The 26848-nt window shown below is 39.7% G+C and overlaps 2 protein-coding genes across 6 annotated transcripts in view; both read left to right on the forward strand.

The window, feature by feature from the left end:
* Positions 1-9680, forward strand: part of LOC124068606 (complement C3-like) — a 33253-nt gene extending 23573 nt beyond the window's left edge. For 3 of the 4 annotated variants that reach the window (XM_046407017.1, XM_046407025.1, XM_046407004.1), the window contains exons 32-45: positions 1044-1106; positions 2271-2352; positions 2492-2540; positions 3217-3307; positions 3435-3524; positions 3616-3718; positions 4156-4245; positions 5015-5107; positions 5209-5521; positions 5766-5914; positions 8220-8312; positions 8420-8503; positions 8973-9117; positions 9506-9680. In XM_046407017.1, the coding sequence (XP_046262973.1) occupies positions 1044-1106; positions 2271-2352; positions 2492-2540; positions 3217-3307; positions 3435-3524; positions 3616-3718; positions 4156-4245; positions 5015-5107; positions 5209-5521; positions 5766-5914; positions 8220-8312; positions 8420-8503; positions 8973-9117; positions 9506-9647 (1587 nt within the window). In that variant the 3' untranslated portion in view covers positions 9648-9680. The remainder of the gene's footprint in view (positions 1-1043; positions 1107-2270; positions 2353-2491; positions 2541-3216; positions 3308-3434; positions 3525-3615; positions 3719-4155; positions 4246-5014; positions 5108-5208; positions 5522-5765; positions 5915-8219; positions 8313-8419; positions 8504-8972; positions 9118-9505) is intronic. The other variant, XM_046407011.1, reaches the window with a different exon arrangement.
* Positions 9681-14765: 5085 nt separating this feature from the next.
* The window catches only part of LOC124068684 (complement C3-like), a 35264-nt gene continuing 23181 nt past the window's right edge, over positions 14766-26848 (forward strand). The window contains exons 1-15 of one of the 2 annotated variants that reach the window (XM_046407098.1): positions 14766-14932; positions 16082-16280; positions 17492-17654; positions 18961-19055; positions 19717-19805; positions 20318-20400; positions 20488-20575; positions 22664-22766; positions 23082-23202; positions 23855-23970; positions 24231-24377; positions 25302-25401; positions 25518-25612; positions 25746-25937; positions 26075-26230. In XM_046407098.1, coding sequence (XP_046263054.1) covers positions 14838-14932; positions 16082-16280; positions 17492-17654; positions 18961-19055; positions 19717-19805; positions 20318-20400; positions 20488-20575; positions 22664-22766; positions 23082-23202; positions 23855-23970; positions 24231-24377; positions 25302-25401; positions 25518-25612; positions 25746-25937; positions 26075-26230 — 1842 coding nt within the window. In that variant the 5' untranslated portion in view covers positions 14766-14837. The remainder of the gene's footprint in view (positions 14933-16081; positions 16281-17491; positions 17655-18960; positions 19056-19716; positions 19806-20317; positions 20401-20487; positions 20576-22663; positions 22767-23081; positions 23203-23854; positions 23971-24230; positions 24378-25301; positions 25402-25517; positions 25613-25745; positions 25938-26074; positions 26231-26848) is intronic. The other variant, XM_046407107.1, reaches the window with a different exon arrangement.

Genomic DNA, 26848 nt, shown 5'->3' on the forward strand with positions numbered 1-26848 from the left:
TTTTGAAGACCCTAGGAACCACAAGTAACCCTGCATTTTGGGAACGTAAAGGTCTGGTGGGATAATAGGGTACTATCAACTCTTTAAGATATAATGGTTCCTGGCCGTTCAGGGCTTTATATGTGAGGAGAAGAATTTTTAAATCTATCATGAATTTCACAGACCAATGTAGAGAAGCCAGTGCAGGAGAAATAAGTTCTCTGATGCTGGTTCTTGTGAGTAATCGTACAGCAGCGTTCTGAGTTAGCTGAAGAGTCTTTAGAAACTTATTGAGGCAACCTGATAAAAGGGAGTTACGATAATCCAGCCTGGAAGTAATAAATGCGTGGACTAATTTTTCTGCATCTTTCTGGCTCAGAATGTGCCTAATTTTTGCAATATTGTGGAGGTGAAAGAATGCAGTCTTTGAAATGTGTGTTATGTGTGAGTTCAAGGACATGTTCTGATCAAAAATCGCTCCTAGATTCCTTTAATGCCAATTAAGCGTTCCAAACAGAACAAGGACAGAGATGAGTCCCTCGTCTGATACAAGTAGAAGATCATTTGTGACTTTGACCAATGCAGTCTCTGTGCAATGATGAGCTTTAAAATCAGATTGAAGTTCTTCAAATGAACTATTATTATATAGAAAGTCACATAGCTGATTGCCGACTGTTCTCTCAAGGATCTTGGAGAGTAATGGCAGGTTAGATGTTGGTATATAGTTGCTTAAAACCTCTGGGTCAAGTGTGTGCTTCTTAAGGAGAGGTTTGACTTCAGCTACTTTAAAGGACTTGGGTACATACCCTGTTATTAGGAACAGACTGATCATATCTAATAGAGAGGTGCTAAGTAAGGGTAAAACTTCTTTGAGCAGCTTAGTTGGGATGGGGTCAAAGAGGAATGTTGGTTCAGATGAAAATATGAATGAATTTAGCTGATGAAGATCAATGGAGAAAAAAGCAGCCATGTTTTCACCATTCTCTCTTGCTGTTATGTTAAAAATATAACATTTTGTGATTGTTGTGTTTGTTTGCACATGTGCATATTTTAAATCTCAACAGTTCAGTGATATAAATAAGGACGTGAAGGTAACTGCCACAGGAACTGGAGAAGCAATGATGAAAGTAAGCATAAACATTTTTTCTTTGACATTTTCTTGCTTGTTGTACATTGTTTACCTTTTGAGTCCTGGAGAAGGCCAATCACATTTGTCATTATTCTGTGTCGGTTGTGAATGCAAGATGAAAGTCTCTGCAATGACTGGATCATTCATATTTATTATGATGGAAATTACTTATTGTAATAATTTATGCAGTGCTGGTGTTGGTCTCTAGTTTTAACTGGTCAAATTTTTCAATTTATGTTCACTCTGTGTTATTCCCAGTCCTCTTGGTCCTAGCAGCAGATGTGCTGATAGCTTTTCTCAGGTTCGAGTGGCAGAGATGTTTCCACTATTTCATGGATTAGAGAGCCCTCTCATTCAGAGCTAATATGTGATTGGTTTGAATCTCACTGCTCAATGCTGTGTCTTCAACAGCATCAAAATGGACAACAGGATTAGGGAAATACAGTCAGCATAGAATGTGTGTACCGTATTTTCCGTACTATAAGCCGCTACTTTTTTCCATGCCTTCAACTCTGTGGCCTAAACAACGATGCAGCTAATCTATAGATTTTTACGGGATAACGGCCCAGTGATGTGAAGAGGAAGACACTAGTTTTAAGCGTAATTTTTAACAGTTATTTTGCGTGTCATGCACATACCGTCAGCATCGAAACCACTCGAAAAAATGCATGTGATGCAGCTTTTACGTTAAAAGCAATCGAACTGGCTGTCAAAGAAGGAAATAGAGCTTAAGCTTGGTGTAAATGAATCAATGGTGAGACGTTGGAGACGGCAGCGTGAAGAACTGACGCAGTGCAAAAAGAGGACAAAAGCTTTCAGAGGTAATAATATGGCCCGGACTTGAAAACATATGTCATGTTACAATGTGGACACCTGCGGCTTATAGTCAAGTGCGGCCTATATATGTCCAAATATTATTATTTTTTATAATTTGATGGGTTCGGCTGATACTCGGGTGCGTTCTATAGTCCAGAAAATACGGTACAACAGCCAGTAGGTACGTGGTTGATCTGTATTTCATGTCTACTGAATAACAGTAGACTTGGTGGGAGGAAAGGAAGGTGCATTTTGATTTGGAAACAGTTTATGATAAATGATTATGGTAATACAAATGTATATTAGTATCTTAGTAATGATTCCTCGTGCACTTATGCTGTGACAGATGGTGTCGATGTATTACACGCTGCCTCAAGAGAAAGAAAGTGACTGTCAGAAGTTTAACTTGTCAGTCAAGCTCCTCCCAGGTAAGTTGATGTCCTTTCTCTCTTTCTGATTGTTTTTCTGTTTGATGTTGTTTTTTATTTAAGCCATCGTTGTCATGTTTGCACTTTTTAAGTATTTTTCTTTTAAGAGAAACATAAACCAAATGTTTTGCTTATGCAGAGACATTTAATGAAGATGAGAAGATTTTCATGCTGAGAATAGAGATTTTGTAAGTACCATGAAGAGATCACAGCAGTGAATGTTGCAGTAACAGCTTTCTGCAACCATCATCACTTCAATTTTTTATTTCCTCCTCACTTTGTTTTGATTCTCTATTCCATAATGTTCTTCCAAAAATGAATTACTGTCCATTATTCAGCACTCAGAATAACAGAGTAATTTAACTCAGAAACACGAGAGGAGATAGAGACCATATCTCACATTTAGTCACATACTGAATTGGTGATACTTATCTTGGGCACCTTGAAACAGTTTAGGTCTCACCACACTGAAGATATGTGTGTAGCAACCACATTTTAGAATTTGTAGCTTCTTTTTCAGCAACATTCATATTTGAAGATTTGCTTTTGATGATCTTGAGCTTCAGATGATTGTCTTTGCATCATGTGATGAAGCTGTCAGTCCCCTGTATGCCTCTGTAAAAAGATTCTGTCAGTGAAGACGACATATTTTTCAATGAAAATTGCAGCAAATTAAGTTACTGAAGTTATTACTACAATTTTCACTGAAAAATATGTTGTCTTCACTTCTTTTTCTGTCTTCACTGACAGAAAAGAAAAAATTTGAACGAGATTGTTGGATTTTAAATTTGATAAAAGATTACATTGTATCTCACACAGCTTTGATATTTAATTATTTTAATATTCTGTCCAATTTCTGTCCAGATATAAGGACAAGGAGCGCGATGCAACCATGTCAGTCTTGGATATTGGCTTGTTAACTGGATTCACAGTGAACACAAATGACCTGGACTTAGTAAGAACTGTTACAGACACACACGTCCCCACATACAGCTCAAAAGTCAGTGTTGATGGGTTGAAGAAACACGTTTTGTTGTCTGGTTGTCTCATATGTGACTTAACGTGTGTGTGTGTGTGTGTAGTTGTCCAGAGGACGAGACCGAGTGATTTCAAAATATGAGATGAACACAGTCCTGTCAGAGAGAGGCTCCCTCATCATCTACCTGGATAAGGTAAGACATCAGTGTTTCCTGCCTTTATACTTTTCCTCTCTGCCTTTTTCTTTCGTTCTTTATCTCACCTTTGCTTTCCATCTCTGCACAGGTTTCTCACACACGACCAGAAGAAATCACATTTAGGGTCCATCAGAAACTGAAAGTGGGCGTCTTACAACCAGCTGCTGTGTCAGTCTATGAATACTATGACCGTGAGTCTCAGAGACACTTGGAAACATATATGGGCTCAAGATGATCAACAAATGATCATGTGTGAACAACAAAACATTTTGTCAGCACCTCTTGAAAGAACTTATAGGACTGTTTCCATAGCATTTATTGGATGTTTTCCGATCTGGCAGTGGTAGATAATTGAAGTAAATTAAGGAGCAATTTAACACCCCATTATTTTTTTTTTAACTTCAATGCATCCTGTTACATTTGCTCTGCAGTATGTGTGTAAATAAGCAAGCCAAGCAGATAATAGTCAATGCTGTGTTGTCACATTGTTAAATTAATGCAGCTTAACAACTTATTTCTTGTGACAAATAAAATAAGGACACACATTTTTATACTTGAACCTTTGCTGATAAACTTTGAAGGTGTGGTTGGTCAACATATACTTTCAAATGTCTCCTCCCTAAAACAGAGTCACACTGTGTGAAATTCTACCACCCAGAGAGAACAAGTGGGGAGCTACTGAGGCTCTGCAGAAATGATGAATGCACATGTGCTGAAGGTAAACAAGACGACCTAAGCTCTCTAAACATGAATTGGTTGAACCCTTGATGGAAAACTCACATGTGATGATATTATCGAATATGATGCACTGCCGTCGATTAAATTGCACAACAGTATATGAAGTCATTGAAATGAGCTCTACCTTAAACATCTGCCCCAGTAAAATTTAACAAAGTCATAGTCATATATAGTCAATAATATTAATCCAAAAACATCAGATATAACAGTAAAATTGACGTTTTATTTCATTTTGAATAGTTTAAGCGCATTTTTACAATTATACTCACATAATTTTACTTAAATAAGGTTTTGAATGCAGGTCTTCCAGTTGAGTCTCGCCTTCTAGTGTGGTATTGTTACTTGTCGTCGCATGAAATCAACAAAAGAAAGCAGCCACATGCTAAACAAAAGGTTTTTTGATGTAAGTATTGTAAGACCGGTGGAGGCAGATAAGAAGGGGTGAGAGATCGCCTTCTGAGTGGGATCTTTGCAGGGAACAGTGTGCAAGTAAACAAGGCATTGATTTTGAACACAGGTCAGGCATTGTGTACTTGGGTCAAGTGCTACAGATCGGACAAGAGTGGTTGGTTGATCTGAAATTTTATAAAAAGTAACTAAAAGACAGAAACACACTAAGCAGTATGTAACTACAGCCACACACACACACACACACACACACACACACACACCCATACAGCCATGCTCATGTGCTCATTTCATGATGTCACCAGATGTGTTTTTACTTTGTGCTCACTGTGTGTTTCCAGAGAACTGTAGTATGCAGAAAATGGGCAAAATCGACAATGATGAGCGCACAGCTAAGGCTAATGAGGTCACACCGAATGGCCGGATAGATTTTGGTAAGAGTGTGTGCTTCCAAGTCAGTGACCTGAGAGTGAGTGAGTGAGTAAATAGGTGAGGAAGTAAGTGAGCTAACAACCTGCAACTTATGTCTTCTCAGTGTACAAAGTCAGAGTGGAAAATTTTACAAACGCTTTGTCCACTGACATTTACACAGTGCGGATAGTTGAAGTCATCAAGGAAGGTGGGTATCAATCTCCTCCACCTGGTATGTGGTTAATGATGTTCACCTGTATTCTCATCTATTTACTGTATATTTTTATTTCAGGGAGTTACGATGTGAGTCTTCTGGGCAAACTCTGCAGTTTGCTAAGTTTTGTGCACTGCAGAGCAGCTTTAAATCTGAGAAGAGACAAAACCTACCTCATCATGGGATCATCCAAAGAAATTCACAAAGACAAACAGACACAGTCGTGAGTTTACTTGCTATTACCACATACATTATACTTTTTCTTTGCAAATCAAGTACATCTAGATTGTTAGATTTATTTGACATAGCATAGACACTGAGTAATATCAGGAAATTGTTGCAGAAAGATGATTTGTACTAGCTATGATAAACATGTCAAAGATCACAGAATTGATTATAGTTGTGGCCTGTTCACAAATACCCATTTATCTGAAGACCTAATATGTTTTCCTCTTTGCTATCCTCAGGTATCAGTATGTACTTGGTGAGAGAACCTGGATCGAGTACTGGCCCACAGAAGCAGAGTGTCAGACTGAGGAACGCAGACCTACCTGTTTGGGCTTGGAGGAGCTGAAACAACAGTATGAAATATTTGGATGTCGCCATCAATTAAAAGGCACGTTAGGTCAGAAATGCAGTCGCTTTATGCCAGCACAGCCTGATACCTAATGCAAGACCTTCTTCATGGCTGGCAAGTACATGCAAAAGTATACAGTGCCCTTGGGATCAGCAGAGGAAGAAACAAGCCATGTGTACATCTGTACAAGGCTGTTTATAACGATTGCTCTCAGACTCCAAAATTGTGCCTATAGTTTGTAAATTGTCAAATTGTGATCATAATTATTTCTATACTATCACTGTCAAGATTATGTTAAAATTAGAGAAACATAATTGAGCTGAATCACACTGGTTCATAATTTGTACTCAGTTAAAACTTTCAGCGATCACCATTATGTGAACATGACTATTATTCAGAGTATGATTTACAACATGTACACAGATTTGCATGAGTAGAGATTTACACCTGACCCTCAGCTGACCCCAGGGGGGCTCTGTACCCAAGATCGCGTATGTGGGCCCTGGGACATGACCACTGCATGGTGCACTACATTTACTCACCACATGTGGTCAACTTTTCAGACGATTCTCTGAAAAGCCAGGTTTAAGTCAGGGTTGTTTTACAAGCACTCTTCCAGGCCTGTGGAGGATGGTGGTGGTGGAGGATGGTCCCAACGTAAGCCTGGTTCAGAAAGCTAACTGCAGCACCATGCCAAGCAAATTTCACATGGCCCTCTACATGAGGACATCTTCTGTGAATGCCTTCTTTTGAACAGCATAGTCTTAAGCCTTAAGGATCAAGCTGACCAGGGTGGGGTCTTTCAGTCTAATGAGTCAGGCCAAAGGAGATTTCAAACAAAAAATAGTGGGAGCTTCTCCCTTTGTGAAAAAGGTAACGGTTTCCTCGTCCGTGCATCTGGGTTGCTCGGCCCTGGTTAACAGGAATACCCTCTACCCCTTTTTGAAAATTAATGTGAAAACCTACTTTGTCCTTCAAAATTTCAGAATTTGCAAATACATTGTTTGGGTATGATAAATCAATGCATTCACTGGCAGAAGAGCCTCCACTGGAAGACATTGCAAAGGTTTACCTCTGTGCATCACCAACAGCATAAATTCAAAACAGCACGTACTGATGAATTACCACAGACTAAAATGAACAGCCAAGACGGTGATTCACTCCTGAACTGTCTGCTGGGAAATGTATTCTGTGGCGTTATGGCCTCAGATGAATTTGTTGATATTCACTTGCTATATTATCAACATACACCCTAGACACTTTCCAGGAGAACACTGGGTGGCTATCACTTGACAATCACCCTTTGAACAGCACCAAATAATCCTTAAAAAAAAGAAATCCATACAATGACTTCAGGAACACTGCTGATCACATGTTGACGTCTAGTAAATTCTTAGGGCATCTGGACTTGTTAGGGTTCTTGAAGATGCTTCGCTTCTCATCCAAGAAGCTTCTTCAGTTCAGGGAGTACGAGAAGACCATCAGACAGATATGATATAGCATCTTTGTAGGGTATATCATATCTGTCTGATAATACCTGCTGTCTAGAATCTTTAAACATTTAGGGGTTGTCCAGACGCTGGCTAATGCACATCAGCATGTGTGAACAGGCAAAGTTCTGATTGTTGGTGTCTGTGCATGTGCAGCAAAGAGCAAAGACTCATTTACCTTGAGGAGTTCCGTGAGGCAAAACTGGAAGTTATAATCCCCACGGACGATTCACAATAGCTTTGATTAATACTCATGCAGATCTTTGAATTATTTTAGGGTGAACTGTGTGATAGACAAAGTTTGCATTAATGTAGGGGTATAGGGATGTCTTGTTGACATAATGAATCTTCTTGTCATCACAGGCAATGTACCAAAGACAGGCCGGGCAGGTTCTACCACCATACAATGCATCACGGGTTCTAATGGTTGAAACTGTTTTAGTCTCTTATCAGTGTTTTTGATTCAAATCCAGTTCTGTTCCCAGATGACTGTGACCTCAGTTTTTTTTTTTTTTTTTTGCACGGCACAGCTTTGTGTCTGGGCTTTGGGTGTGGGGCTTGTCCGAGGGGAACCGCCCCTCAAATTTTTCCACAGGTTCCTTTTTTGTTTTATTTTTTGTGCATGTGTGGTATCTGTGGTATTGGGAACAGTGTGTACGCACATAACATGACTTTGAACACAGGTCTTTGTATTTGGGTCAGGTGATACTGATTGGACAACAGCAGTTGATTGATCTGAAGTTCTATAGAAAGTGACTAAAAGATAGAAGCACACACTTAGCAGTATATAACCTGTGCTTATTCAATGATGTCACCAGTTATGTTTTTACTTTGTGCTCACTGTGTACTTCCAGAGAACTGTAGTGTGCAGAGAATGGGCGAAATTAGTAACGATGAGCGCATAGCTAAGGCTGATGAGGTCACACCGAATGGCCGGATAGACTTTGGTAAGAGTACGTGTTTCTAAGTCATTGACATGAGAGTGAGTGTGTGTGAATGAATAGGTAAGGACGAAAGCAAGTGGGCTAACTATCTGCAATTTGTATCTTCTCAGTGTACAAAGTCAGAGTGGAAAAATTTTCGCATGGTTTGTTCACTGACATTTACACAGTGCGGATAGTTGAAGTCATGAAGGAAGGTGGGTATCAATCTCCTCTTTACCTTTTGGACATTTTCCATTCATTTCTACCTATGTTGTGTCTAGACAGGCAGAAAATTAGCAACAATGAGCACATAGCTCTCCCATTTTTACTTGAGATGTCTAGGAGTATGTCAGAAACTATTTTAAAATGCACATGTAGTTGTGTTATAAATACAGGAGGTTACAATGCATACAGGGGATTAGGGTGACTAAGAGTGATGGGTGATCACTTTGAACTCTATGACCTATCTGACTTTGATGATTTGATCTTTCATGACTGATTTTTTTTTTTCTGTAATTTGTCTCCTTAAAGAGACTTAAATGTGACACAATGATCTCTTGATGGAGAATGTGTTTATGAGCAGTGTGGCATATGAACAGAAATGCTCCTACATGAAAACTGCTGATATGTAGTTAATGATGTTCTCCTGTATTCTAATCTTTTTACTATATGTCTTAATTTCAGGAGGTAATGATGTTAGTCTTCTGGATAAACTGTGCAATTTTCTAAGTTATCCAAACTGTAGAGAAGCGTTATATCTGGGAAGAGGCAAAACCTACCTCATCATGGGATCATCCAAAGAAATTAACAAAGACAAACAGACACAATCGTGAGTTTGTTTTGTGTGTGTGTAAGAAAGAGTGAGTGAGGGATAGCGTGTTCCCTCATAATATTGTCACTATTTAAAATATTTTACTGTTTCCCTTTTTCCTTCCATTTGAGCAATTTGAATATGCCTATGTCTTCTTGGACATAGTAATGTTCCTGAGTGATATACGTAAATTATCTTAATGACACAAATGTAATAAACAGTATAAAGCAGGCCTGTTTTGTGATGCAGGAAGATAAAGATTAGTCGCATGAAAATTTCTGATTTGTTTGTATTTAATTCCAGTGTACAGAGATTATAGAATGGAGTATAACCGTAACCTATGAACAAACATGTCCTTGAGCTCCTTCTGCAGCTAATGTGGTTTTTTTTTCTTTGCTTTCCTCAGGTACCAGTATATGCTCAGTGAGAGAACCTGGATCGAGTACTGGCCCACAGAAGCAGAGTGTCAGACTGAGGAACACAGACCTACCTGTTTGGGCATGGAGGAGCTGGTCAAGCACACACTGTTTGAATGTCTGTGTGCATGAAACTGAAGAAAATAAAATATTAAATTACTTTTATTTGACATTATTTCTATTTTGTAAAACTTGGATTGCAGTGAGATATTGATGCAGAATATTGCAGTACATTGTATTGATTAAATGTCTTTATGATCTATATCTTATATTGAAGTCCTGTAGTTGACATTGCATCTGGCAGGTAGAAAATAGTTCTGTGTGTCTAGTTTTGTTAGCATGTAAACATATAAATACTTATACATATAAATAGCGGAGACAGTGGAGGTTGCTAGTGTCGCATGATATGATCTTATCAGAGTACATTTCTACCATGTCAGGCACACAAGAGAGCCTCACTCAATTGCATTCTCATACTTTCACCCAAAATGCATTGTCTGTATGGTTTTCTACTATGAGTGTTCCAAGTCAGATCCAAATAAAACTTAACTGCACAAAAGTCTCATTAATCACTCAGATTCTGTATTTACTATTAGTATTTTGTCTGATCTTAATTAGTAACATAATCATCAGAACTTAATGTTCAGTTGTATATTTACTTTGTGAATACTGTGTACTTCCAGAGAACTGCAGTATGCAGAAGAAGGGCAAAATCAGCAATGATCAGCGCACAGCTACGTCTTGTGAAAGCAAAATAGATTTTGGTAAGAGAATGTAAATGAACTGTATTTAAATACTGTTTTTATCCAAAATGGATGTGGAATAAGTTAAAGTAGAGAGTGGGCTAACAATCTGCATTTATCTGTTCACAGTGTACAAAGTGAGAGTGGAACAATTTACAGTTTGTCCACTGACATTTACAACATGCGGGTACTGGAAGTTATCAAGGAAGGTGGGTATTTACCTTGTATCTGCCTACACTGCACAGCCCCTGATGAAGTGTTTAAGGTGCCTTAAAGGTGGAGGTGACAATTTTTGTGTCTTTCTGAAATATTGTGGGTACTTTGTATTTCAATTGTGTTAGGCATACAGGCATACAGATGCACATGCCTATATGCGCCCTAGCTCTTCATTTGGATTATCAGGGGTTTTTACCTGACTACCGGTCTTTAACTGATGTTATGTTATCAATGTTGTGCTCTTAACTCCTCGTCTGTCCCATGAAAGCGGTTCCAGTTTACCTACACGTATGGTTGCCTGGGCATGTTGGTGTGCATTGTTTTGTTTACTTTTTCACTGCGGCATGCAGTATATGAGGAGTTCTTACACGAAAGGAGAAAAGAGCTCCTGAACATTAGGACCACACGTTCAGAGGACTAATTCCCTATTTTTGAGGCATCATCTGTGGATTTAATGGACATTCCAAATCTTCCATTCTGTGCTTTACAGAAACTTGGCTGTATGGTTTGATCCCTGATTCTGCACTGCAGCTGGAAGGCTTCCAACTCCTCAGAGCAGATCACAACACAGAACACTGTTCTGCTGAGCTAGAATCTTTTTTTTTAATAAACTGCTAACCATTTTACCACCCCGTAAGTTTGCTTTGTTCATTCTGGTTGGAGTTCACATCCCCCATAGGACACACTGCGCGTATTCACGAACCAGATTCTGAGCTCCTTAGTTATTGTCCTTGATTACTTTAACAAAGTTAACCTCACTCACAATTAAACTCCCAAAATATAGACACTTTATTAAATGTCCGACCAAAGAGGAGAACATCCTGGATCATTGTTAGACTATAGTCAACAACACCTATCATGCTTTACCCTGCGCTGCACTGGGACACTCGAACCACTCCATGGTTCAGCTGATTCCTGCATACAGGCAGAAATTAAAGCTTTCTAAACCTGTTGTGAGGTCATCAAAACAGTGGACCAGCGAGGCTGTGGAGGATCTTCAGGCACCTTTTGAATTCCACTGACTCAGATGTGTTCAATATGGCTATCAACAGTCTGGATGAGTACACAAAGGCTGTGGCGTCATACATCAGCTTCTGTGAGGACTGCTGCGTACCATCACATCAGGGTGAGCTACAACAACGATGAGCCCCGGTTCACAGCCAAACTGAAGGAGGAAGCATTTAGGAGTGGAAACAGAGTCAGGTTCATAGAGTCCAAAAACAGGTTTAAAAAGGCAGCGAGGGAAGTTAAACAGTTGTACTCTGAGAAACTCCAACAACAATTCTCAGCCAATGATTCTGTAGGCTCTGTTTGGAAAGGGCCGAGACGGATAACAAACTACTAACCTAAAGCCTCCCACTCCTACAATGTCCTCACCAACAGCCTGAATAAGTCCTACTGCAGATTGAGAGACAATGGGACCCCTTCCCTCTCCACCTCACTGTCTCTCACCATCGTGGAAAGAGATGTCAACAAACTTTTTAAGAGACAGAACCCCCGCAAAGCTCCTGGGGTGGAATCTGTCTCTCCATCCTTCCTGAAATACTGTGCATCAACTGTTCATGGACATCTTTAACACGTCACCAATCTTTGTCCCCAAAAACCAAAGACCACAGGATTTAATGACTGCAGACCCATGGCTCTGACCTCCTTGGTAATGAAGTCTTATGAACACCTTGTTTTGTCCCACCTCAAGACCCTCACAGGCCCCTTCTTGGATCCCCTGCAGTTCGTCTACAGAGGCAACAGGTCTGTAAACAGCACCTAGACTCTTGAGGAAACCTACGCCAGGTTTGGTGGTCTTAAACTATGCTTTCAACACGGACAAGCTTTGCCAACTGAATGTGCCAGACTCAACCTGCAGGTTGATCACAGACTTTCTGTCTCACAGGAAGCAGCACATTAGGCTGGGAAAACTCCCATCTGACACTTAGACCATCAGCACTGGTTACTCTTAAGGCTGTGTACACAGTTGTACACAGACAGCTGCACCTCCAGTCACCAGTCTGTCAAGCTCCTGAAGTTTGTAGACAATGCCACCCTCATCAAGCTCTTCCATCTGTAGGAGGACTCGTCTTCCTGCAGGTGGACGACTGACTATCTGGTGCCATGGTGCAACCACAACAACCCATGATTGAATGCAATTAAGACAGTAGAGATGGTTGTAGACTTCAGGAAGAGCACTTGTGTGTCTCCACAGTCAGCACTGGAGTCCTTCTGTTTCTTCTTTGGCAGCTGAACAAATTCAACATGCCTAAGACAATGATGGTGCGCTTCTACACCTCAATCACTGAGTCCATCCTTATCTCCCCCATCACAGTCTGATACACTGCTGCTACTGCTAAGGGCAAAAGTGGACTGCAGTGTATCATTCATACTGCTGAGAAGGTGATTGGCTGTAATCTGCCCTCCCTGCAGGACCTGTGTCCCGGGCCTTGAAGCAGACAGGAAAAACTTTAGCTGACCCCTCTCACCTGGAACATGGACCCTTTGAGCCACACTCATCTGGCAGGAGGCTGTGGTCCATCAAGACCAAAACCTCTCACTATAAGAACAGCTTCTTCCCCTCTGCAACCAGCCTCATGAACAATGCATGGCCATACCCATACACACCACTTCACACACAGACTCTAACCCTCCTGTAAAAACATTTCACTGCATGTGACATAGACATGTATTCTACAGTTTGTTTATGCATTACATTAACGCTCATATTGGGCCTTGCTGTTTTTTTTTCTTTCAGAACTGTGAACACGACTGTTGCTCTCTTATTTAGAAAATTCCAGTCATGTCACTGCACATACTTTGTAATATTTTTATGATACTTTAATTTTTTCTTGTTGTTAATACCGAACTGTCCAATTCCAATTCTATATTTATGTTGTGTATTTGCACCTTATGGCAAGATAAATTCCTTGTATCTTTTAACATATGTGACAATAAAAATGATTCTGATTAACATGGAGGGTTTGTTTGTTTTAAAGCCAACAGACAGTCAAACAGCCAGGCCAAACAGAAACAGTAAAGGCTGAGATAACAACAAACACAAAACACAAAGTATCTATATATGACAATTAAAGAAACTAAAAGCAATGACAGGGCTATCTCACAAATAAATGCAAATAAAAGAAGAAGAGCAATTTAAAAACAATATCAAATAAAAGGAAATAAATACAGATGACAAGAATAGCAGCAAAAGAATAAAAAATAAACAGAGTAAAAGAGAAGGTTAAAGGTCAGCATTTCTGTTGTGTAGCTTGAGGCCAAACTCAGACAAGCTTTAAAAGTGATAATAACAATAAAATTACATTTTACATTTACATCGAAACTTAACAGGCAGCCATTGGAGAATGGCTACAGTTGGAGAATCTAGGATTGATGTCAATGTGATGTCATCTGTTGAAGCCTGTAAGAAGCCTCATTGCTGCATCCTGAACTAGTTGGAGAAGTGACCTTTGGTTTATTCCAGAAAAGAGGGAGTTACAGAAGTCCAGTCTAGAGAAAAGGAGTGCATGAATGACTTTTTCCAGGTCAGAGTGTGACAGTATTGATTAAATTTGTGTGATCAGACTTATTGAAATAACACAGAATTGGACAACTTCTGTGATTTGTAGTTTGAAGCTTTTATCTGTAAAAAATATTCCTCCCAGATTTCTGGCAGCAGGCTTTATGTGAGAGGAAGAAGAACCAAGACTAGCACTTTTAGACGTGAAACACTGCCTGTCTCTGGTTTGAAGACTACAGTGCAAGTTTGTTTACTTTATCTTTCATTCCCTGTGGTGTAACAACAGCACACTGGCAGCCTGAATCTGTGAATTTAGCAAAGAAATGAATGCCTCACTGATGATCGATGGTGTTTCTCCACTAGCACTGAGTCACTTGATGGAAGCTTATTTACATTAACAGCTACCCAACCAGGCTAGATTTCCTTAGAACCGTGGTTTAGAGTTGTATAGTAACAAGGTAATTACAGAAGTCTTCTCAAAATGAGGTCCTTTAGGGATGCCTTACAGAGACAAGCATTTCAAAATATATAGAGGTTGAATGAACCTAAATCTGTAGGTTTAGATGAATTAAATGCCAGCACATATGAGCTTAACACTTGACAAAATGGCTTTTAATTTATTTTATGTGAGAAAAATAGAAGGTCACTACTCAAAAAAAAGGATTTTGTTGCTCTGTAAGTGTGAATGTAAGGTTGGTTAAAGGTTAAGTAAGGTTAGTGCCAACGTAAGTGCCAGCAAGCAGTACAACTACAACCAGAGCCTTACATAATGCTAACAAGTTTTCAGTAAAGGTGCAGGAGGAGGGAGGTAAGTGCATAAAAGGACAGTGCTGTAGTGAGTCTTCAGTAACAGCAGATATGAGATCAGGCAGGAGGATGTGCAGGACTCAGCTCTGGCTGTTGGCCTTTCTGGGCTTTTCTTCTCTGGCAATTCTTGCTGATGGATCCCCATTGTAAGTAGACTTGCCTTAGATTTTCATACTGTTTCTTGCATGTCCGCTCAAAGAGGAAGAGGACACTAAATTGAAAAGAGACATGAGTAGGAAAATATGTATGGTGCCTCCATGCATGGAGGGCATAGCTGCACCACAAAAGATCTGTGTGTATTGGACAGTAAGCACAAATATTACATGTGAGGTTGCCGTTGCCACATAGAGGAACATTTGCATGGCTAATGGATTTTATACATCTATTTCTGGTTCTGGTTCCCAGTTTGAACTTCTATAAAGGCATCGGTATTACACTGTACAACAAGAGGATTTGTTGTATATTCAATTACTCTTATTGTCAGTGTTCTCTGCATTGTTTCCTTGTAAAACCAAATGCCAAATGCAGTTCATGGTTACACCCAGCGCAAAGAAGTTTTAATGAGAGGCATAAACCTTACATTGAATTTGAATTGGCTTTTGTTGAAACAAAATCGTGAGTTTTGGTAGATACTGTCTGATTGCCTGGAGAGAGAACTGAAATTTATTACTGATTAACAGTAAGTCTCGATGACAAGTGAAATTCAGAAACACAATTTCAATAGACAGAATCACACAACTTCCTACACTTTTATTATTATTGGTTTTTGTCATGAGAAAGACAAATTCCATTTCGGTGATAGTGCACCTACTGACAAATATTTAAGTTGAGTTTTTGATGGTTCAAAGAAAAGCTTGACCTGTGCAGTATAAATGGACATGAAGATTGTATCTAATGTATTGAGACTGTGACAAAGTCGTTGAGAAAAACAGCAGACCTCATGACTTTTCTTAAAGAAATCGAAGTTGTCTTTTCAATCATGCCAGTAAATTGGCCCAAATACCGCTTAAATTTACAGAGTGATGTATTGCATCATACAACACAGCAAACAAATCAAAGTCCAGCAAGTCCACACCAATAATAAAACATTTTACTGAAACAGTACTGGATCTTAGTCAAGATACTCAATAGATCACTCATTATATGTGAAGTCCTTCTGGGAAAAAAAACATAAAATCAGTAAATATATTTATCTGTGTCACTCAGTTTCTTCCTCAGTACATCCTACACAGCATGTGGTTCTTTTTGTACAGTGACTATATTGTTAATCCTTCTCTTTTCCCATTGGTCTGCAGGGAGGTGATGTCTGCCCCCAATGTGTTGCGGGTAGGAACACCAGAAAACATCTTTGTGGAGTGTCAAGACTGCCCTGATGGTAATGACATCACGGTTGAAATCATTGTAATGGACCACCCAACTAAACACAAAAGACTGGCATCCACATCTGTGACGCTCACCAGTGCAAAACAATTCCAGGACTTTGGACAAATTAAGGTAATGTACAAAGACTGAAATATGCACTGTATTGCCAAAAGTATTTCCTCGCCCATCCAAATAATTGAATTCAGGTGTTCCAATCACTTCCATGGCCACAGGTGTATAAAATCAAGCACCTGGGCATGTAGACTGCTTCTACAAACATTTGTGAAAGAATGGGCAGCTCTCAGGAGCTCAGTGAATTCCAGTGTGGTACTGTGATAGGATGCCTCCTGTGCAACAAGTCCAGTCATGAAATTTCCTGGCTACTAAATTTTTCACAGTCAACTGTCAGTAGCATTATAACAAAGTGGAAGCCGTTGGGAACGACAGCAACTCAGCCATGAAGTGGGAGGCCACATAAAATGGTCAGCGGATGTTGGGGAACATGGTGCGCAGAGGTCCAACTTTCTGCAGAGTCAGTCGCTACAGACCTCCAAACTTCATGTGACCTTCAGATTAGCTCAAGAACAGTGCATAGAGAGCTTCATGGAATGGGTTTCCATGGCCAAGCAGCTGCATCCAATCCATACATCACCGAGTGCAATGCAAAGCGTCGGATGCAGTGGTGTAAAGCACGCCACCACTGGACTATAGAGCAGTGGAGACGCGTTCTCTGGAGTGACAAATCACGCTTCTCCATCTGGCAGTCTGATGGACATGCCTGGCGCACCAGTGCACAAACAAGGTCCATAAAGACATGAATGAGCGAGTTTGGTGTGGAAGAACTTGACTGGCCTGCACAGAGTCCTGACTTCAACCAGACAGAACACCTTTAGGATAAATTAGATTGAAGACTGCAAGCTAGGCCTTCTCATCCAACATCAGCGTCTGACCTCACAAATGCGCTTCTGGAATAATGGTCAAAAATTCCCATAAACACACCTAAATCTCGTGGAAAGGCTTCCCAGAAGAGTTGAAGCTGTTATAGCTGCAAAGGGTGGGTCGATGTCATATGGATTAAGAATGGGATGTCACTTAAGTTCATACACATGCAAAGGCAGATGAGCAAATACTTTTGGCATTATAGTGTATGTTTCTGTTGCTTGGTCTTATTGCAAAAAAACATTTGTAATATTGAATCCAATTAGAATTTAACTATCATTCAAAGTCTGAATTCATCACCTTGTCTGCATTTGCAGATTTGCAAATTTTAATGTGGGATAATGCACATGATGTACTTGTGCTGCTCTTCATGAGCTGCTTGTGTCTCTGTGTACTGGTTTCAGATCCCTCCTCGAGAGTTCAGTAGGGATCCCAACATGAAGCAGTATGTGTACCTGCAAGCTCAGTTCCCTGACCGACTGCTGGAGAAAGTTGTCTTAGTGTCCTTTCAGTCTGGGTACATCTTCATCCAGACTGACAAGACCCTCTACACTCCTGACAGCAAAGGTAAGTGGAATGCTTCAAGTAAGGTGAGGTATTAATATACCTTTTACTAAAAAAACATAAGTTTGACAAAAGTATTTTTAATTCTTTTAAACTTGTGCCTGAACTATGGTGGCCCTGAGGGTCAAAACATTACAACATTTCAGAAAACACAGCCACGTTTCAGAAAATACAGTATTTTACAAAATACAACAAAATACAAAAAAAAAAGCAAAAAGAGGGGTTGTCTGTTAACCTAATAAACTATATGTGGCTATTTCAGACCCACTACAATTACAAGAGCACACAGTCATTCAGAGCTTTGATGTCTAACATGTTCATTAAAGAAAGAATAAGAAAGAATATCTAAAATTGTCCCTAATAATAATGTTATACGTACATAAGGGACATTAGTTCACAGATAAAAATAATAGGAACAATAAATACATCAGAGAATGAAAATAATGACATAACAATAAAGCAAGTATTGTAATCAGGCTAGTCTAAGGACCCAATTGGTTGGACACCAAGACAAAGGGGAAGCAGAGCTCAGGAGTAACAATTTATTGTGCTGAGCTAACGTGTACAGCAGTCACAAAACACAAGTTAAACAAAGTAACAAATAAAACCCCAAGCACAAAGAAAATGTATGGTTAGTAATAAAAGTAAGTAAGTAATAAAAAGTAATAATAGGCTAAACTTTAAAACAACTCCAGTGAGTGGTAGCACAAAAACTTTCAGGGACAAAACACTACTCGGAAGAAGCCGAGAACAGGTACAAGGAACAGGTAGAAGGACAAGATCCAGATTTGCAGCCAGCTGAGGGAAGGAGCTCTTTCTATTCCAAAGCAAAGACTAAAAGGTCCAGTAATCTAACGGTGGCATTACAGACTAAAACTATCTCAATACTCTTCACCTTACCCTCCCTTTCCAAGTGCGTTGGAGAACCAACGATGGCCACTAAGAACACCAAAGGCCCTCTCAGTCACAGATTGAGTGGTACATTTGCACCAAGGCACAGGAGATGGCAGATATGATGAACAGAGGAATTTATTTATTTAAAAATAAAACCAGAGAGGACTCAGATTCTGTCCATTAACAAACAAGAAGTGTTGTCGCATCTTCTCTGTAATCTGTCATTGTGAAATGTTGAGGTTTTTGCTGAAATGTTGTTGGGCCACCATACTGAAAGTAAAACACAATTAACCCTTCTTTTGGCACAAGTGAAATGGTTAGGTGAAAAGGTTTTTGGCAGTCATATGACTCAAAATGTATCAAACTTGAACCTTTGTCAACAAAGCTGAGCTCTTTCTCTCTCTGGCTTTGTCAGTTCGTTACAGGATGTTTGCAGTGATGCCCCACATGGAGCCTGTAGAGAGGGATGTAGAAACCCAGACTGATGCTGTTATTGTCATTGAGATTGTGGTATTTTATTTTATTTTTGGTAAAGTTCACATACTGAAATAGTATCATTAAGGTTATAGTTATTTAATATTCTAAATGTTACTTTAACAGCTGCAAGAAATAGGAGGTCATAGACTTAGCCTAACAGGAGGTCATCGTCTGAAAAATCCATCCATCCATCCATCCACTTTCTACACCGCTTATCCGCTGTAGTTGGCAGTATGAAGCATCATGATGACATGGTATCTTAAATATGAAACAGTGAATAATGATCAGAACAAGAAAATCGCATATACAAGACCTTTTGTAATTAGGTTTTGTGTCTGTCAGCATGAAAACAGAATACGGAGGAAGTGTCTTCCCATTTCTGTATGTGAAAAACTCACTTACAACTGAGTCAGCCAATAAGTGGTGCTCCATATACCCAACAAAATGCCAAAAATGACCAAATACAGTTTTAATGTCATTTATAAAACTACAGAAAATGATGTCAGTTTACATACTTCGTTGTGTGGTGTTTGTTATGCAGGCTGATTGATTTTTATTCAAAAGCTAAAATTCCACTACAGATAGTTCAAGAACAGCGTTACTTTGGGCATGGCTGGTATTGGTGTTGTAAGATAATTTTAGACATATTTATAGGTTAGAAGCATAATAGTTCTTCAATACTGTTTGTTTTTAGACCCCTGAGGACATAACCTTTCCAGTTAATGTTGTTTCTTTAAGAAGGGGGATCCACCATGAAGAGTACCATCTTGGTGAAAACGCCAGGTGAGCATTTTAGCGTAAGTGCTGGAAGCATTGACAATGTATGTTCCCCTGGGCTTATGACACTTTCACTTTTTAAAAGAAAGAGAAATAATTCCTCTTTTGACCCCAACTTCCTGGACAACTTCAAATCAATTTTGAAACTACCTTTTTTCCTAGGTTGCTGCTGAACAACTGATTGCTTTTTTAAACAGAAATAGTCTCTTTGAGACATTTCATTTTGAATTTAGGGCAAACTACAGTACAGTGGCTGCACTCCTTAAAGTGATCAATGCTCTCTTGGTTGCTGCTGATGCTGGGAAATCAGTTTTTATATCTTTAATCTTCAGTTGAAAAACTGCGTTTCTCTGGTTCAGTTTGTTCAGTCTGCTTTAATTCTTAGTTGCAAGACAGATCTTTTAATGTAGTCACTGGAAACTCAGTCATTTAGTCTCTAAATGTCCTGAACATTTAAATTTGTTATATTTATTTATTTATTTTGCTTGCTTGCTTTAAACATGTGTTCCTGTGTGTAGCCCCGGACTGTGGAAGGTGGTGACGAGGTTCCATAGCAACCCACAGCAGAGCTTCTCTGCAGAGTTCGAGGTCAAAGAATACGGTAAGTAACCTTACTACCTGACTGTTATTTAAAACCTATAACATTCATTCCTGATTGGACACACAATGAAATGTTTTCAATTTTCAGTGCTGCCCAGTTTTGAGGTGAAACTGACGTCTGTGAGCCCCTTCTTCTACGTGGACAGTGAAGAGCTCACTGTCAACATCAAAGCTACGTATGTTAAAGTTTTTGTTTTGTGGTTCAAGAAACCAGAGGGATGTCTCATGAAGCAAGGTCAACATAGTCAGCCTGTCTTTGCATTAGCTTGTTTGACTGAACTTAAAAACTCATCCAGAGACTGGAGTCACAATGATGGTCAACACTCGTAATTAATTTAAATCAAATTTCCTGCATTTCTACACCACCAAACCACACTGACTGAGTCAGGAAACAGCCACCTGTGTTTGTTCAAATAAGCTGATGCTCAGTGTTGCTTCCAGTTTTGCTCAGAGGCCAGTCATGGTATTGCAGGGAAAAACAGCCCAAAAGCAGCCCAAAAAGCATTTTCCCATTTAGAGCCACTATGAAAGAGACATCCGTAAAACTGTTGACAGGACATCTCAAACTACAAACAAGGTCAATCATGAATCTTTCTGTTATGAATCTTTGATATATGGAGGTTTTGTATTCATCAAACTTTCCCTGAGTTGAGAAATTCGATTAATTTCATCACGATATTAAGTCTATAAGGGAACTCACAGGAGAAACCAGCTGGAGAAAATTCAACTGTGCATATTCAGAGCTGCACAGCCATGAAGAAAACCTGGAAGCTCGAAAATCGTTCTTGCATATGTAAACATTTCTCATTGGATTCAATAGTTGCCATCAATGTATCGGGTATTTAGTTTTATTTATATGTATATGATTTTATTCCACTCATATTAGCAGAGGCAGAAGTTTCTACTTTATAGTTGTCTGGCCTCATGGGGATTATGGCGCAAATATGACCCCTGAGAAGTCAGAGGCAGCTATCAACTCGCTGGCAACAGCCACTGATGTGGTCAGCGATAAGCCAGCAGTAGTTTACAAAGAAACAGGGGCAGTGCTACGCTGGGTGAAAAATAAAACCAAAAGGGAACTGAAAGTTGAAGTGAAAAATCAGGTGCTCTTCAAGGATAGGGCCAATGTTCAAAAAAAAAAATGGTGACTGTCCAGCTTTATCAAATCATGGATCAGCCAGTTCTGTGAACTTCATCAGGCCATGTTAATTTCAAGGAGAACAGATCTGTTTGAATCTCTTCAAGTAATCATGTGACTAGATCACGTGACAGGTAAAATGTGACTACTTACGTACGCTTACAAAAATATTACAGTATAAATACAAATCCAACAAAGTACCAATCCAACCTCACATGTAGATGGGAAGAAAAGAAAATGAAGGGACAGAAGTTATTTATATGTAAATTGGGAAATCACTAAAATGTACAAAAACTATATAGAAATTATATAGAGGAAAACATAATGCATCACACTGAAATATCACTTAGATGAAAATCAGTTGAGAAATAAAAATATATACAGGAGTGATAAACAGTGTTCACAATTAAGCGAAAGTATACAAAGACTGAATGAACGAGCATAAAGAGAAATAAGACTGTTATATAATATCAACATACAATATAACTATGCAATACTGCTCAAAATATTGTGAAACCATCACAAAGAAATCCCATGGTTCAGAACACCACAAAAAACTCCTTAAGTTCCAAAGCTCAAGTTCCTGACAAATATAAACAACAATAGAAAGTCAAGGAAATGAAAAAATGTTTATTTCCTTATTATTTCCTTGGAAGGAGGTTGACCTGAGAGTGTATATTCAATATGTGTGCCTTTGTTGAAGAAGTTTGAGTCCCTTACCACCCCTTTCTTGAAATATAATGTATGTTTCTAGGAATAATCTCATGGCTTTCAGCCATGGCTTTCAAAGTGTCTGAGTTTGTGTTTCGTGCAGTCTTACAGTGCTGTGCCATGGGGTAGTTAGGATTATGAGTCCATCCATCCATCCATTTTCTATACTGCTTATCTGTCAGGGTCACAGGGGGGGCTGGACCCTATCCCAGCTAACTACGGGCGAGAGGCGGGGTACACCCTGGACCCTCGCCAGTCAATCGCAGGACCGACGCAAAGACAAACAACCACACACTCTCACGCTCACACCTATGGACAATGCAGAGTAGCCAGAAGCCTAATGTGCATGTTTTTGGGATTGTGGGAGGAAGCTGGATGGTGCAGAGCACTTAAACGTACTTCCTTTGTGTATAAGGTATCTGTTTGGTGAGGAGGTGGATGGGACAGCCTACGTGGTATTTGGAGTCATACAAGACGGTCAAAAGAAGAGTTTTGCAAGTTCTCTTCAGAAGGTTCAGGTGAGCACACTCACTCTTGAGACATCTCTGTAGCACTGCTATGCCTTAATGTAATGTGCTCTCTTTCTTTTGTAAACACAAAGTAAAAAATAGCAAAGAACTTTTTATAGTTTTCCACATGTCTGTTACTTTATAGTACAGTATAATACAGTCTGTTACAGTACAGTAGGTTGTTCAGCCAAACTGATTTATATCTACTAATACATGAATGACAGATGTATTTCAGACTGATAAAAGAATTTACAGATTCAGAAGGACCCACCAACTGTTAACTGATTGTATTTCAATGTGTATTTTTGTGTTATGTCACTTTAGATCAATAGAGGTTATGGTGAGACCAAGCTGATGAGAGGGCACATCACACAGACCTTCACAAACATCCGCGACCTGGTGGGGAGTCCCATATATGTAGCTGTCACTGTGCTCACAGAGAGTGGTAAGAAAGAGAGTATTTGAAAATACATTCTGGATTGAGGGACAAATAGGTTTGGCTGTGATGGTTGGTGCAGGTAGCAGGTGGCGCTAACTTGATAGCAGGCAGGTGTGCTGATTACAGATGATGGACAGGTGTGAAATAAGAGCACAGCTGAGAGCCAGGAGGAAAGCTACACCCATCCACACACACACACACACACACACACACACACACACAGGGGAACAGGGAAACACAATGGAAGTAACTGGAGGCCCAGCTGTGGCTGTGAAAAGGGCTCTGAATATTTTCTGAATGGTTTGTGTGCGTTGTTGTTCTGTGTGTGCATGTCAAATGTGTTTCAATATAGGTTAATCACATTGATTCAGCTGTCCCTAAGTAACTATTAACTAGTATTTTATCATCATCTTTGGTTATTATGTGATTAAGGTCAGACTCAAGATGAATTCTGCTGTTTTATTGCTCCTTATATGATAGTTTCAGGGATTTACGTTTTAACAAATTATATTCTATCTCTGCTGAATTTTCCTGCTTGGGTGGATATAGGAGACTTACGGTTTTCACAATGGGAGCCTTTTGGAGCTCAGAAGACAAGCCCAAATATAACAGAAACACACACACAAAAAAAGGTGTTTGTGATGTGCATTTATTACAGGTGGTGAAATGGTAGAGGCAGAGTTGAGAGGAATCAAGATTGTCACATCACCATACACCATCCACTTCAAGAAAACACCCAAATATTTCAAACCAGGAATGTCCTTTGATGCAGTGGTAAAGTTTAAATTTGCATTTATGTAAATGATTGCTCATTAAAACAGTTACTATAATCTCAGCAATAGGACTGCTCTTTAATAAATCATTATTGATGCATACATTAGATTGTTAATATTATCTCAGTCATAGCTTTTCTGCTGCACCTTCATTGGAGTTTGCAAATGAGTATAGAGTATTTTCATCATAATATTAGGGTATGCTTTAATAAGGCAAATTTAATTAGGTGACTTCAGGTGGATTTTTGTCTTCTATGGCAGGTTGAAGTCCTGAATCCTGACGACACTCCTGCACAGGGTGTTGAAGTGGTGATCAATCCAGGTCGGGTACAAAGTCGCACTGCAGCCAATGGCGTGGCAAGGGTTACTATCAATACAGCGGCCAGGACTGACACACTGACAATCACTGTAAGTTTCTCAATTTCCCCCCCTTTTTTGTATTTTGGCCTGTTTGGCAAATGGAAGCTGACACCTATGTAAATCAGCATGAGGGAAATACATTGGCTATTGGCTTCAGTATCTTCTGTTGTGCACTAGTAGGAGCAATTTGGTTATTGGCAGAATAATCAATGATTATGGGGAATAATCATTAAAGTAAAAATCAGTGTATGCTTTATACACATAAAAATTGGGGCACCACCCTGTCACCAGGGACCAATAGCCAAATTAATTAAATAACAGTCTCTTAAAATTATGAATGGCGATAGAGTGGCACGCAGGACGTGCAGCTCAGAGCCAAGATGGCGATTGCCCACATAACGTGGCTGACGTGGCAAACAAAGACTACAAAGGCAAAGATCCTCGAGCGTCACGTGTCTCGCGAGGAGATTCGTGATCGCGTGCTCGGACTCATGCCCATGTAAAAATGTGAGAGAGAGATAAAGATAGAAGAGGAACTTAAAGAATTAAGAATCCAGCAAAGATCATTACCTCAGTTCTTTTGAGTCTCACACTATCACCACACAATGGCGGAGTCAGTAAACCGAGGTTTATCTGCTCAGATATTGGTCTTTTAACTGGTGACGCACAAGCTCACGGAACTGATGGATTTGGATGATCGGTAACAAAAATTAAATGAGTGCGGCGCTTGCAAGCGAAAGTCACATATTAGCAACTCTATCTTAATAATGCCGGTACACAAATTAAATGATTGCAGCACATATAAGTCAAAGAAAATCATGTGTAAATCTAACTCTCTAACGGTTTGTCACTCTAGCTCAGGTCTCTTGGATTACGTGTAGGCCTCTCTATTCTTCTCCAGGGTGCATGGCCAGAGATCCCAACACTTCATATAACTTGCATGTATGCTGAAATGTGTATATTTCATTGCAGGCAAAGACCAGTGATCCTCTTATTTCAAGTGAAAGACAAACATCAGCCACCATGCTGGCTCTCCCATATATCACTAAAAGCAACAGCTACATCCACATAGGTGAGAAACATCCTGAAACATCTTCAGATAGTGAAGTCAGTGGAGATGGAGGGGTTATGTTGCTCAACCCATTCCCAAATGACACTAACAGTAACAGTAGAATGTTGTTATTACAGTTGTGGACACCGTTGAGGTGGAATTAGGACAAAACCTTAGAATCTATGGCTTCCTCAACAGGCAAGAAAATTCACAAAGTGACGTCACATACCTGGTGAGAGATGTTTTGTTTGTCTGTATGTGTGTGTTTGTGTATATGCCTGAGTGTTTGTGTTGCTTTCAGCAGTTTGTGGAATGTACATACTCACCTAAATGTAAGCTGCTGATCTGTGAATCTGTGTCCCCAGATCCTGAGCAGAGGTCAACTGGTGAAATATGGCCGATACAAGACAAGAGGCCAAGTACTGATTTCTCTGACAATCCCCATAACCAAAGAAATGCTGCCATCATTCCGCATCGTAGCCTACTACCATACAAATGACAATGAAGTGGTAGCAGACTCTGTTTGGGTGGATGTCAAGGACTCCTGCATGGGATCGGTGAGACACACAACACTGATGTAGCAGAGTTTAAGTGGGAAAACAATACACCCACACACAAAGGGATAAAGTTCTGTGAATATTTTTAGGGCGTATCTTTATGCCTGAAAATGCATGTTTCATTCATTGTTATTTAGCTGAAGTTGGAATCAGCCAGACATGTTCCATCATATGAGCCTCGCAAGATTTTTGGTCTGAAGGTCACTGGAGACCCAGGAGCCACAGTGGGACTGGTGGCAGTTGACAAAGGCGTCTACGTCCTAAACAACAAGCACCGCCTGACGCAGAAAAAGGCAATTTCTTTCTTCTTCCTCTTAACTTTTTGAAAGAACTTTTTGAAGAATGAAAGACCATGGTATGCCAACTTTGTCACAATGAAGTTTGAAACTGTGGGCTTAATGATGTTTTTCTGTGTGGAGTTAGCCTCCAGGTATTCTGGTTTCCTCCCACATTTTAAAGACATGCAAGTTAGATTCATTGACACTCTAAGCCAGGGGTCGGCAACCCAAAATGTTCAAAGAGCCATATTGGACCAAAAAAACAAAAAACAAATCTGTCTGGAGCCGCAAAAAATTAAAAGCCTTATATAAGCCATATATGAAGGGAACACAGGCTGTAAGTGCATATTAGCTATATTAGCTTTCCAAAATGACCAATTTGATGAATGAATCCTTCATGAACTCACCATCTGTTAACGGTTTTCCACGCTTTATTATCTGCCGGGTTGCAACAAAACTAGCAGCAGAAGTGAGGTTTGGAGATGCAATCCACTTCTTAAATCTATCTTTGCGCTCCTCTAATTTCTCCAGAAGTAAAGCAATCGCACTTTTTCTCTCACTCCCAACTGGGTGGTCTGCTGCAAATTTAGCATGCCTTCCCTGGAAATGTCTTTCCAAATTACTCTTTTTGTT

Source organism: Scatophagus argus, chromosome 2 (assembly GCF_020382885.2).
Source record: "Scatophagus argus isolate fScaArg1 chromosome 2, fScaArg1.pri, whole genome shotgun sequence".
NCBI classification, from domain to species: domain Eukaryota; kingdom Metazoa; phylum Chordata; class Actinopteri; family Scatophagidae; genus Scatophagus; species Scatophagus argus.